The following is a 13241-nucleotide window of genomic DNA, read 5'->3' on the forward strand; positions in this document are numbered from 1 at the left end:
CTTAAGAAATGCCAATAAAAACAGTTTAAAATAGAAATGAAACTGCCTGCTTTATGGCTAGGCCTCAAGCTCAATTGTGGCATAGTTATTTTCTCTAGGATGTGAATTCTGACTAATAAAAAGAATCAGATGGTCGATGCCGTTGTGATCTTGGGAAAGAACAGCCCCTAACCCAATATGTAGGGTGTCTGTTTGTAAGATAGGTTCAATGGATTGTCTTTCTCCTTCAGATTCCTCATCTGATAGATATCCTCATCCAGCTCTGCTACTCAGAAACTTTTTTTGACAGGGGGGGTAGTCAACCTTGACCCGGTTGCAGATGGTAGATCCGTCTTTCTCAGTGCTCGATCATCGGCTCCGGATGTGACATGAAGCGTCGTATATAAAACATGTTACTATGCCCCGTACCGCAATTCTTTTTTTCCACATGCTCGAGACGCTGCTTCAGGAACACGACACAGAGGGCCTCATTACGACCCTGGAGGTAACCATGGCGCTATTAGCGCCATGGTTGCCTCCAAAACCTTACCGATTCCGCCATGGTGAATCGAGCAATTACCGCCCCATTCCAAGGTTGGCGGGGGAGGTAATTCCCCATTCACCATGGCCCTTCCCCATTCCCATTTTAGCCCCCATAGGGCTCAATGGGAATGGGGAAGGCGGTAATAACAGTACCTCAAATTACGGTACCGTTATTACCTCTAAAGTCCCTTTGCGAGTCCCGTCCTTAACGGCTGGTTTTACCAGCCATTAAGGGAGGACCCGTAAAGGGACCTCGGAATAGGGCGGTAAGGGATTACCGGCACCGGTGTCCTTATCGGTACCGGTAATCCCTTACCGCCCGGGTCGTAATGAGGCCCAGAGTCTTCAACTCTACTTTTTGACAAAAATTCATTAAATTTCACGACTGCAAGATGTCCGCCCCTCGGGTTTCGGGGTTTATAAAAGGTGTGCTGACTGCCAGTCCAAAATGTCGATGACCGACCCGCATGATGTATGTCTGTGGTGTCTGGATACGGATCACGACATGTGCATCATGCTCAAAGATGCATCCGAAATCGGTGTGTGAGTGAACAGCCAAATTCGCCTTAGGCCACCTCTCTCCAAAGTCCCCTGTGCGGTCGACTGTCCGGTCCTCTGAGGCCGAGACCGAGGCGCCTACCCCATAGAAAGATGAGCATTGACGAAAAGCCAAAAAGCTGTCACACTCGAGGAGCCACTCTTCCTTGTCAGCGTCGCAAAAAATAAAATCAGTGTCATCATCTCAAATCCGACTCCCCATCCGAGAAAGCTAAGACCTCGTCTAGGCCTACCACTGAGCAGGAATAGGAAGTTTTAAAAAATCTGATGTTGGTTATGCTCAAGGCACAGGCAGCTGCAGGTGCGTGTATGCCCCGTGAACAGCGATCCTGCTCTGCGGCGCTCGGCACTTCCGACCCCACACAGACCCTTGTGTCGGTGCCATCAGGATCGGAGAAGCCTTTAGGCTCAATGCCAATAAAAAGGCACAGAAATGGTTGATGCCGGGTCCTTCCCGGAGCATCGAGGTGCGGACATCCTCGACGTTTGTATGGTGCCCAAGCCTCGTTCGACGCCAACAGTCATTCCATCGGCGTCGAGAAAGAAATCACTGGTGCCAACCTTTGGCGACAGAACCTTTTCCCTGCTCTCCAAGACCAATTTTTCCGATCCATGGCGTCTATCTTCGGCGGTGACTGGGAAGATGTCGATCCCATATAGACAGATCAGGAGGCATTGATTTTTTCGCCGATCAAGCAGACCTTTAATAAATGGCACAAGGGCTCAGTGATGCCAGTGGCCTTGCTAAATCTCCAGATGTCAAATTACAGCAGGGTGAGCCCTAGCCTCACACCCACACTAAGTGCAGGGCTGTAGTGGCAAGGATGGTAGACACCCTTGGGCTAAAATCTGCGTCAGTGTCAATTCAGGGCTATGACCTGACAGACATATTGCATGAAGGCCCTGTTACAGAATGAAATATGCCACTTAATCCAGCAATTGAAGTACCCCATGGCCTCCTTGTAGCAGCATCCCTGCTCCATCCCCTCGGTCAGCTCTACTTTGATGGGTAGGTATAGGTCAGCGATAGTGGACTCATAATTTCTGGCTTCTTACTCTTCTCTGGAAGGGCTTATCATGCCGGCAGCCACATTCTCCACTCCACTCCTCTCCAATCGACCCTCCCAGGTCCAACTCGGGTCCTTCCTCTCTGACATCTTTTTCTCCACCTGTGGTGTCCCCCAGGGATCTAATCTCTCCCCCTGGCTGTTCAACCAGTATCTGGCACTCCTTGCCCACCGCATCGCCGCTCTCTGCCCCAACTTTCAGTGCTATGCGGACGATACCCAGCTCATTTTCAGGCTATCCTCGGCCTCCTCCTCTCCCTCCCTCATCTCTGACTGTCTGTCTGCTATCCAGGAATGGTGTGCCGCCAATGACCTCTGCCTTAATGCCAGTAAGACTGAGATTCTGCTCATCGGCACACCCACTCCCTCCTTCCCTGCAGCTCTCTGGCCGGCCTCTCTTGGCCCTCTTCCTGCTCCTACCTGCAAGGCAAAAAACCTCGGGGTTATCTTCGACTCCACACTCTCCTTCTCTCCTCATATATCTGACGTCTCTAAGAAGTCACACTACCAGCTGCACCTCCTCAGAGGTATTCTTCCCTTCCTCTCCTTCCCCCAGAAGCTCGCTGTCTCCCGAGCCCTGGTTCTCTCAAAACTGGACTACTGTAACAGCCTCTATCTTAATCTCCCTGCCTCCACACTCCGCCCTCTGCAACTCATCCAGAACAGAACTGCGAGACTTGTCCTTGGCCTCAAGCCCAGGGACCGTATCTCTCCAGGACTGAAATCTCTACACTGGCTCCCAGTGGCTGCGAGGATAAAGTTCAAAACCCTCTGCATTGTCCACAAGGCCTTCTGGGGCCTGGGGCCTAAATACCTTCAACTCTCTCTTCCTAAATATCTTCCTTCCCGAGCCCTTCGCTCATCCGTCTCCAACTCCCTCAGGGTCAGCCGCTTCTCGAAGCAACGAGCTGGGGGTAGATCTCTCTCCGCGGCAGGGGCCTCCCTCTGGAACAGCCTTCCTGCCCCCCTGAAACTTGAGGAGAACCATCTCCGGTTCCGGAAGCACCTCAAAACCTTCCTCTTTGCTTCTGCTTTCTCTCTCCCTCTCCCCTGCTAAGTCTTCGCTGAAACTGCACTGAATCTGCAACTGGGCCACTCTCACCGACCTCGGTCCTGGGCCCAGCCACTCTCCACTTGCACTGCCTCCCTGGCAACCCCTGCACTGCGGGACTGTCTCTGTATCCCTACAGCCCCCCCTTCCCAGCACTTGTTCTGCACTTACCTTGCACTTGCCACCAGCTGGCCCTTTTATTTATTTATTCTACTTACCTTGTACTGCACTTCCCCCCTCCCCTTCCCCATGCACCTCTCCCCTCCCCCTCCCCCTGCACTTGCGCAATCTGAATGACACCTGGCCTAGTAGGATTGTTGTCTGTCTTCCCTTGTTCCCCCCTCCCTGCCTCGTCGCGCCTTGAAACACTTGTGTATAGGCGCGTTACAAATGCCTTATCATATCATATCATATCATATCACCAGGCCTGCGGCCTATACCTCTAATCTGCCCCCAGGTAGAGAAGGTAAAAGGTTGGACACAATGGCCAAGATGGTCTTTACTTCTGTCAGCATGGCATTGAAAGCCACCAATGTAGCCTCTGGTTTTTCAAACTACTCTTTCGGCTTATTGAAGCCTGTGGAGCAAGCAGCTCAATACATTCCCGAAGGAGAAATTTGGGATAGATTCTCATGGCTGGTGAAAGATGGGAAGGAGGATGCCATGCAGTTGCTGCAAATGGGCCTGGATGTGGCCGACTGTGTTAGCCGCTCAATGGGGTCTGCAGTAGCGCTAAGGAGACAAGCATATCTCAGGTCTTCTGGCTTCTCTCCAAACGTCCATAATAGGCTTCTGGACATGCCTTTTGATGGGGAGATTCTCTTCGGCCAGAAAGCTGATGACTAGTTGGAAAAGTTTAAGGAGTCATAATTGGCTGCAAAATCGCTGGGCCTAGCTGCACAGCTGGCCATGCCTGCCTTCAGCTTTGCTTCTAGAGGCAGAAGCTACAGGTGCTATGTGCCTTACCGCAGGAAGGTGCATCTCCCACAAGCCAGGCAGGGGCAGAAGCATTTCTTGCGTCACGGAAGGTGCAGAAGGCCTTCCCCAGGTCAGCCTGCAGTGGCGGCTCCGGCCTCTAAGCGGCTTTGATTTCCCCTCCCACTACTTACAGGTTGGTGGATGGCTAATCACTGGCCTCAATGGCAGGAGATTACCTCCGATGCCTATGCCCTGGAACTCGTACAGTGGGTTTATTGTCTGCCCTTCTTAAGAAAACCACCGGACAGACCCCTACCTCTTCCAAGCGACCGGGACAGGTGCTCCAGGAAGAAATGCAAGCCATGTTGTTGAAGGGTGCCGTGGAAGAGGTATCTCCCGAACCGAGGGCATCTGGATGATATTTTCGGTATTTTCTGGTACACAAGAAGGGAGGAGGTCTCATCCCATTCTGGACCTCAGTGCGTTGAACAAGTTCCTAAGGAAAGACAAATTCAGGATGGTGATGTTGAGAGAAATTCTCCACGCTCTCGAATTACAGGACTGACTGGTGTCAACAGATCTTCAGGACGCTTGTTTCCATGTGCCTATAAATAGCAAGCACAGGAAGCTCCTGAGGTGCCTCATAGGGGACAAGCACTATCAGTTTAAGGTGTGTCCCTTTAGATTGACCTCCCATCCGAGGGTCTTCGCCAGGCTCATGACAGTAGTCGCAGCTCACCTCTGGAGATCCGGAGTCCATATGTTCCCATACCTGAGCGAATGGCTGATTCGAGGGAAGTCGGCAGAGCAGGTCTTGTCTCACCAAGAGGACTCCTTCCTGCACCACACAAGCTGGGCTTCTCCCTGTACTTGAAGAAGTCCCATGTGAGGCCAGTTCAGAAGCTCCAGTTTATCAGAGCAGTCCTAGACATCTAGTTAGGGAAGGACTTCCCGCCCGAGGGGAGAGTCCACAGCATTTCGCAAATGGTGAATTTATTCCAGAACCACGTCTTTTTACCAAGCTTCCTTTCTCCGCCTCTTAGGCCTCATGGCCTCCTGTATTTTTCTGGTGCCAGAGGCCAGGCTGCGCATTAGATCTTTACAGTGGCTCCCACGAAGTCAGTGGTCCCAGTACCTCAGAGCCTTTATGGATTCCCTCCGGCTGTCCAGGTCAGTGGTCGACAATCTTGCTTGGTGGGCCGACGGCAGCAATCTCATGGCGGGGGAACTCTTCTGGCCTCAGTCCTGAGTGGTCATGGATGTGTCTCTGAAGGATTGGAGCACTCACTACGAGGTCTTGCAGATGAGCGGCCTTTGGTCAGCAATGGAAGCCAGATGGCACATCAACAGGCTGGAGTTGCGAGACATCAGGTTGGCCCTCGAGGATTTCACTCCGTCTTTTAAGGGGAAGCACGTCCTGATTCTGACAGACAATAAGGTGGCCATGCACTACCTGAACAAGCACGGTGGTGTGTGCTCCCTCCCCCTTTGCAGAGAGGCGATGCAGCTAGGGTTCTGGTTGCCGGAGAACCAATTCTTGGTCTCTGCAGTTCATCTGGCGGGGACAGAGAACAGTTTGGTGGATGCTCCGAGCAGGCAGAGCACTGTCTTACTTGAGTGGGAAGTGTATGAGGAGGTCATACAGGAGATCTTCTCTCTCGGGTACCCCAACGGTGGACCTGTTTGCCACACAGTCCAACAGGAATTGTAGACAGTTTTCCTTGAGGTAATTCCCAGCGAACGGTGCATTAGGGGATGCATTTCTGGTGGATTGGACCTTCCCTCTCCACTAAACCTTTTCTCCGATTTCTGTCATCCCTTGTGTTCTCAGGAGGTTCCGGTGGTTTCGAGCGACAATGATCTTGATCGCCCACGATTGGGTGAGGAGAACTTGATACAGCAACCTCTTGGAACTGAACATTTGTCCACCTCACCGGTTGCCTCAGTGTCTGGATCTTCTGACCCAGTCGGAAGGTCGTGTACTCCACCCATACTCGGAATCCCTCAACCTACATGCAAGGCTCTCGAGAGGATGAGATATGTGACTGCAACCTCTCTGAGGAGTTACATGAGGTGTTGCTGGCTGCACACAGACCATCGGGAGGATAGCTCAGCGGCAATGTGTTCGCCTTGCAAGCAAGATGACACAGAGTGATACAGGTTCAAACCCCGAGTCCGCGCTTAGAAACCTCTGGGTATTAAGCGCGTTATAAATAACCTATCGTATCATATCAACACGATCCCTGTATCCATGCAGGTGGAGAAGATTTGAGGCGTGGTGCAGGGAACATGAGATTGACCCCATCTCTTGCCTCAAGACTACAGCAATGGAGTTCCTTCTGTCACTGGCCTTCAGGTTACCACAGTCAAAGAATATCTGGCGGCCTTGTCATTGTTCAAAAGGTCCCCGGTTCAAGGGTCTTTATTTACGATCCCAGATTGAGATTTAAAAAGGGTGCTTACTTTTTTGATGGCAGCTCCCTTTGAGCCCTTACACTCTTGTTGTTTATGGCTGCTTACACTTAAGACAGCTTTCTTGGTTGCCATTACTTCTGCTAGGCGGGTCAGCGAATTGCAGACCCTTGGCTGCAAATCTCAATTTTTACCATTTTTACGCAAGAAAGTCTTGCTCAAGATAAGGCCAGGGTTCCTCCCGAAGGTGGTTTCAGAGTTGTACAATTCGCAGTCTATTGATCGGCCTGTGCTCTACCCTCCTCTGCACCCCTCTAAGGAAGAGGAGCGTTTCCATCAGCTGGACCCAAAGAGGGCCTTGAGTTTTTACGTGGCTAGGACAGCAGAATCTAGATCTAGAATCTAGATCTTTATCTAGAAAAAAACGTGACCCTTTGCCTAACACTGGTGATTCTTTCTTTGGGGGGTGGAGGGCTGGGTTGGGAGAAGCATGGGGGGGGTCTTCCCCACCCGTGTGTCCAGGTTGCTCCAAAGAATTGGAGCTCCTGCGTTGGTGACGTGGGACTTCTGCAAGATCAGGGAGAAGCCCAAATCGTGCAACAGAGGGCAGGTTTCCTTCAGTACCCGCTCTGGAGACCTTTTGAGGTGTGCCGCCTCCATAGCCATCAGCTTAGTAAAAAAAACATGGGCACGGAGGTTCAGCCAAAGGGGAGAGATCCACAAGAGCCACATGGCTTCCTGCTTTTTTCTGGTGCCAGAAACCAGACGGTCCAATTCTGACGGACAACACAGTGGCCATGCGCTACCTCAATAAGCAGGGGGTAGTGGTCCCTGCCCCATCCATGGAGGCATTGCAGCTATGGTTCCTGCTGCTGGGGAACCAGATCTCTGCTTCGGCGGCTCATTTGGTGGGAGCAGAGAAAAGCCTGTGGAGCTGACGCATGCTGTGAGAGGGCGATGTTATGAGGTTTCCTGGTATAGAGGCTTTCATCCTGCCTCCTTCACATTGACTGGTAGGGAAGTCTATCTGATGAGGAATTTGCGGGAGAAGAATCCATAGAAAGAACATTACTGGTAAGTAATTTCCGCTTCAATGGATTGCATGTCTCCTTATATAAGAGTGCCCAAGCAGTATGCAGTTTGCAGATGCATTGTAGTGTCTCTTTTGGTATAACATCCATCTAAAGTAAGGTCATGCACAGGGTTGTTGTTTTAATTTTTGGCATAGGATTAATCATTACTTAACCATTTACATTCATTGTTCAAAGCTTTGGCGCCAACACATTCCAATACTGATTCATCTTAACTGATTCCATTTTATGCAGTTTCGTACATGCCACAATTGAATCATGAATGCACTTGCTGGAAAATGGGCAGAAATGTCTGTGTGGTGCACAACAGCTTCTTACAAAATGGTGATTGCATTGTGCCACAAATATCTGTTCATGTGGGGCTTGTTCTCTGCGTGATAATCAGTAGTGCACGATCTAGGATCTACCTCCTTTTGAAATCGTGCATTAAACAATTGACAGCTGTATTCATTCATTCATAGATTTATTATATTTGAAAAAAAACTGGATCTTTTTCCATATTCTGTTTCTCCATTTTTAATAATATTGGATTTTCATAAAAATTCCCATAGATAAATAATACAATAGTTATAAGTTGTATATAGGTGTTTTGTTAGCAATGAAATATTGATCAAAATGGAGTAATGGAATATAAATACTTCTCCAACCATTTTATGGAGGAACATGTGATAGAAGTGTGAACGGATAAACATGGCAGTCAGTAGTGTACAATTCATAAAGAATGCAGATGCTTGATTTAAGATAGAGTGTTCTCTTCAGCGTCCAGACAATTGGATTCATTGCTCGGACATGAAGTTGTGAATGTTGAGTGCTCCCTGGCCAGACAGGACTGATTTAAGTACACCTTGTGATGTACGCTGTTTCATTTATTCCACAGCCAGAGATTATTTGGATGAAAAACAGAATAGTAATAAAGAATGACCCAAGGTACAGAATGTTTAGTAACCAGAGCGTGTGTACACTGGAGATCCGCAAACCCAACCCCTACGATGGGGGGACGTACACCTGCAAAGCTGTGAACGAGCTGGGAGAGGCGGAGGTGGACTGCAAGCTGGAAGTCAAAGGTACAGGTGACCTGTTTCCTACATTTGCATTAGAAATTAATATTGCTTGGCGAAACCATACAGTGATATCAACCCATTTACCTCATGCTCACTTTTTGAAATATTTCAGTGGCACTTTCTTGACCAGAGCTGGCTGAAGACATTTTTTTTATTTTTTTTATTTTTTTTATTTACTTGATTCAATTTACAAGAAATGTTTACAAGGAAATAAGCTTTTTGTATCCTTTTCTCATCTTATTGTATGTCCAATCCGACTTAAAGTTCCTTAGCATTAAACAAGGTAATTTTTTTAAAAGGTAATTTCAAAAGAAAGAAGGAAGGAAGGAAGGAAGGACGAAGGCCGGGGTATGGGTACAGCTCAAATCTGGTCTTTAACTCTCAGTCCAATCTCATTCGCAGTCTTGTAGTTTCAAGTGCAGAAAGAATTGGGAGACCGCAATCACATGTGAAATGTTATCACCCTCTATTAATCTATTCCACCAGTCTTCTTCTCCGCATGTTGTCGATTCTATGAATATGTGTCCCAAATGCATGCTTCTCAGGTTCGACAAATTAATACATGACAGTAAAGATGTCGAAGTGTCTCAATTTGGTCTTTCTTTTTACAAAAACGGCAATCATTTTTCAGCGATATTTTCCTTATCGCTCTGATCTCATTTGTTGGCAGGAGGTTCATTCGAAATCTCAAGAAGATGTTTCTCAATACCTTGTTTGGGAACTTTTTTAGATAGTTTGGTGGATCATTTATGCTCCTTGTTGTTGGTGGCTGGTGTCTTATTAGCTTACTTCTATTTTTCAAGGATGTCGTATGTATCCAGACTCATTCCCACAGTTTTTGTTTGACTTTGTTTGGGTTTTGGGTTAATTCTTCTTCAGAGCTGTCAATCTCGTCCAGAATTTTTAGATTTTCTTTCACCCAGGTCGTCAGCAGGTTACTTTTTTGATCTTTAATTTCTGTGTGGATAATGGTCATTACGTTTGGACAGTTGCTGATTTTGATCTTCCTGTATAGCATTATTGTGTTTCTAGTCACCATCGACTCCAATGATTGTAAACACAATTCTTGGCGAATGGTTGTCACTGGCGTTGATGCTGGTAAGTTCAAAGCACTTCGCCAGAAGAGACCTTCTATGCGCTTCCAGAAATCTTGTGGTATCATCAGCATGGCATCTGCCCCGTAGATTAGAGAGGGGACCAACTTGCCCTTATAAAATTGGATCAGGGGGATTACTGTAAATTGGCCGAATCTTCCATCTATCACCTTGGCCTGACTTGCCAGCTTCCTCGCTCTTTCCATGAGATGATTTTGCATTGGGCACTCTTGCTTATTGTTAATAATGGTTACCCCCAGATATTTAAATTCCTTCACTTGTTCTATCCTCTCCCCCTCCAGGGTCCATCTGAAATTCTCGGTGTGGGCGTTTTGTTTCTCCACAGTCATGACTTTAGTTTTAGCCTTATTAATTTCCAGGTTGTTCTTCTTTATATAAGATGCTAGTTCATTTAATTGGTGCTGGAGGCCAATCGGGGTATAGTCCAATAAAATAAGATCATCCGCATAGAGCAGTCTTGAAATTTTTGTTCTTCCTACTGTCGGTGGAAAAGAGCGGATCTCTGACTCACATTCTTCGATGTCCCAAAGATATGAGTTGAAGAGTGTCGGAGCAAGAGGGCATCCTTGCTTTACTCCTCTGGCCGTGGGAATTTGTTCCGATAACAGCCCTTCTCGATTTAATCGTACCCTGATCGAGGTGTCTTGATGAAGCGCCCTAAAGGGTTCTAGAATGCCTTCCGGGCATCTTCTTGCTCTTAGTTTTTCCCATAAAGTTTCACGGTTGACCTGATCGAAAGCCTGGACCAGGTCAACAAAAGCCAGATGGATTTTTTGGGCTTCCTTCGTGAATCTTACTTTTTAAGGCGCTTAGCAGCAAGATGTTTGGAGCCGTTCCTGCGTCCTTCACAAACCCAGATTGGAGTGGGTCTTCATTACCTGAGGATCTTGCCCATTTTTGAAAATGTTCCAAAAGTAATGAGCCAAACACCTTCCCAACCACGTCGAGAAGTACTATGGGGCGGTAGTTCTTTGGATCCTGTGTTTGTAAATTGGCACAATGATTGCCGTTGTCCATGAGATGGGTATGGATCTAGAGTTTGTGCAGTTCTTTTTTATCTCATGAATAAAAGCCGCCCATTCTGCTTGATGTTCTTTCAAGTCTGCCTTCGTAATGCCATCCGGCACGGGGGCCCTTGAGTTGTTTAAACGAACCAGTTTTCTCTTTATGTCCTCCAAATCCCACGTTGTCATCCATGGTATATTTGGGACCACTGAGGTTGCTGAATTATGGTGTCCGAGTTTCTGGAAAAGACTTCTGAAGTGTTTCGTCCAGGCTTCTTCTCCCACAAAATTATTTATTGTGTTAATTTGGGTCCCTGACGTTGTTCTAATCAGGGTCCAAAAATCTCTTGTTTTTCTACTGCACACTGTCTTTAGCATTGCAGCTGCGTCAGCTTGGTTCATAGTCGCTCTTTGATGTTGTAGCCAGCTTTTATATATCCTCACTGCGATTTTTACCTGATTCACAGACTCGGAAGTGTTTGATTTCCTTGCTTGGCGTTTTAGTTTCCTTAGTTTTTTCCTCTCTTCGACTACACATTTGTTGAATTCATGTATATGAGTTTTTGTCTCGCAATTTGGCCAGATTTTCTTTTTCTTTTCATAGATTTTTAGCAATGGTCGGTAGTCAATATTTTCTTTGCCATTTGCTGCTTTAACTTGCAAATGGTGGTATATCTATCAGTCAATCCTACCACTGCATTTGCAGACAGTCTCAGTTTAGTTCCTCCTTTTAACGCCTCAATCTCGGCTGCCATAGTTGGTCTGGTGCTCCTCATGTTAGTCCATTTTACCTTTAAGAGGTTGTGGTCACTATTAGTTGTTCTCACAACCTCAAATTCGACAACGATCTTCAACATCTCGTTAGAAACGAATATATGGTCTTAGTTGGCGCTCTGGTTATTTCTTTCCCATGTCGGGATTGGTGGGCCACGGCAGGATGTTGATGGTTCTAGACTATGGAGGTCCCAGGATGACATCGCCTCCTTCCATAAATGACTTCAAATCATGCTTAATGGGCTTTTTTTTCTCGGACCCTTCAGAGTTTTGATTTTAGGGCAAACCGCGTTTAAGTCACCACATAAAATTATGAATTTCGGCACCCATTCCAGATGTATTCTTTCCATTATATTGTCAGCCAATTTCAGATAATCCTCGTTCTTAATCGCTGCAGGATTCCAATATGTATTTATGAGAATCACTGTTTCATCCTTTGGAGTATCTTTGTTATTTTCCAAGGTTATCTTAGACCATTTTAAGGCCGATACTTGGAAGTGGATGTTTGATGTTACAGTTTTTATAAGTTGGATTCCCGCTCCAGATCTGATGGCTGTCAGCAAACCTGAAGATGGTCGTCCTCTTTCGGAGCGTATCGCTGGGGAAAGGTAGGTTTGGTAGCCCTCCAGAAATGGCTTTTTTATTAGCCATGTCTCTTGGAGACATAAGATGTCAAAGTCTCCTAAATTAACATAGCTTATTTCCTGTAAGTGATTGAAGCCTCTGGTGTTCCAACTTCCCATTACGATGGTATTGTTCTCCAATTCCTTGGCCTCAGCTCCCTGGGGTTCCTCACTTCGGTCCTTCTCTTCGATGCGTAGCTAGCTTTTCTTTGTTAGAACTTTCAAAATCCACGACCATCTAGAGAGTCTACCCTTTTCCTCATCCTTGAGGTTGTTCGCAGTTGTTTGTTCATTGTCCCTCTCTGGTTCTTCTTGCGCAAATGTGATTTTTAAACTCTGGAAAGGTCCCTTTGGGTATCTTCTATTATTCAATGGATCCAAGTATGGAGTTTGCTCCCTTCCATCTGTACTTGATTCTGCTCTTTTACTCCACCTCTCTAAAGTGGTCTCCTCCTTTTTATGTGTCGATGTATTAGTTGGTCTAACTGGAGGTTCGTTAATGCGGGCCGATAGGTTTTCTTGATTTGATTGTGTATTCTCTTGTGATTCCCGTTGACTTTTTTCCCACTGTGCATTCTCACTTCTTAGACGGCACTTGCGTAAGTCATACCCCATCATTTGGAAGCTTTCCTGCTCCATTATTATCATTGCCCTGATTATTGGGGAGGGGATGTGTAAGTAGACACAATCTCTTTTTCCCGTGGAACTGAATTCAACAAATCTGATGTCGTCAGAGTTGGTCTGCCTCAGATTAGGGATGCACTTAATCAGAGCCATTATGTTTTTCCAGTTCAAAATTAAATTGTCCCGTGTATCGCCCACACGTTCCAGTTTGAAAGATCTTTCACTACCAATCTTTTTACTGTATGGAATGTGGATGTCTTTCCCGTTCTCTGAGTTGTTATTTCTTTTCTTCCTTAGATCTCGTTCTTGACTTGGTTCCGGTAAGGCTTTCCTCTTCTGTTCTTTCTTTCGATTGTTAACAGATTGGACTTGCTCCCAGAACTGAGTTTTCATCTTTCTTTTTGTACAGGGTGATCTACTC

At 46.9% G+C, this 13241-nt stretch overlaps 1 protein-coding gene across 13 annotated transcripts in view; it reads left to right on the top strand.

The window, feature by feature from the left end:
* Positions 1-13241, top strand: part of MYBPC1 (myosin binding protein C1) — a 1087780-nt gene that overhangs the window by 963459 nt on the left and 111080 nt on the right. For all 13 annotated transcript variants that reach the window (XM_069629883.1, XM_069629891.1, XM_069629879.1 and 10 more), the window contains one exon: positions 8497-8683. In XM_069629883.1, the coding sequence (XP_069485984.1) occupies positions 8497-8683 (187 nt within the window). The remainder of the gene's footprint in view (positions 1-8496; positions 8684-13241) is intronic.

This window comes from Ambystoma mexicanum, chromosome 12 (genome assembly GCF_040938575.1).
Source record: "Ambystoma mexicanum isolate Mex_15411 chromosome 12, UKY_AmexF1_1, whole genome shotgun sequence".
In the NCBI taxonomy this organism is placed as follows: domain Eukaryota; kingdom Metazoa; phylum Chordata; class Amphibia; order Caudata; family Ambystomatidae; genus Ambystoma; species Ambystoma mexicanum.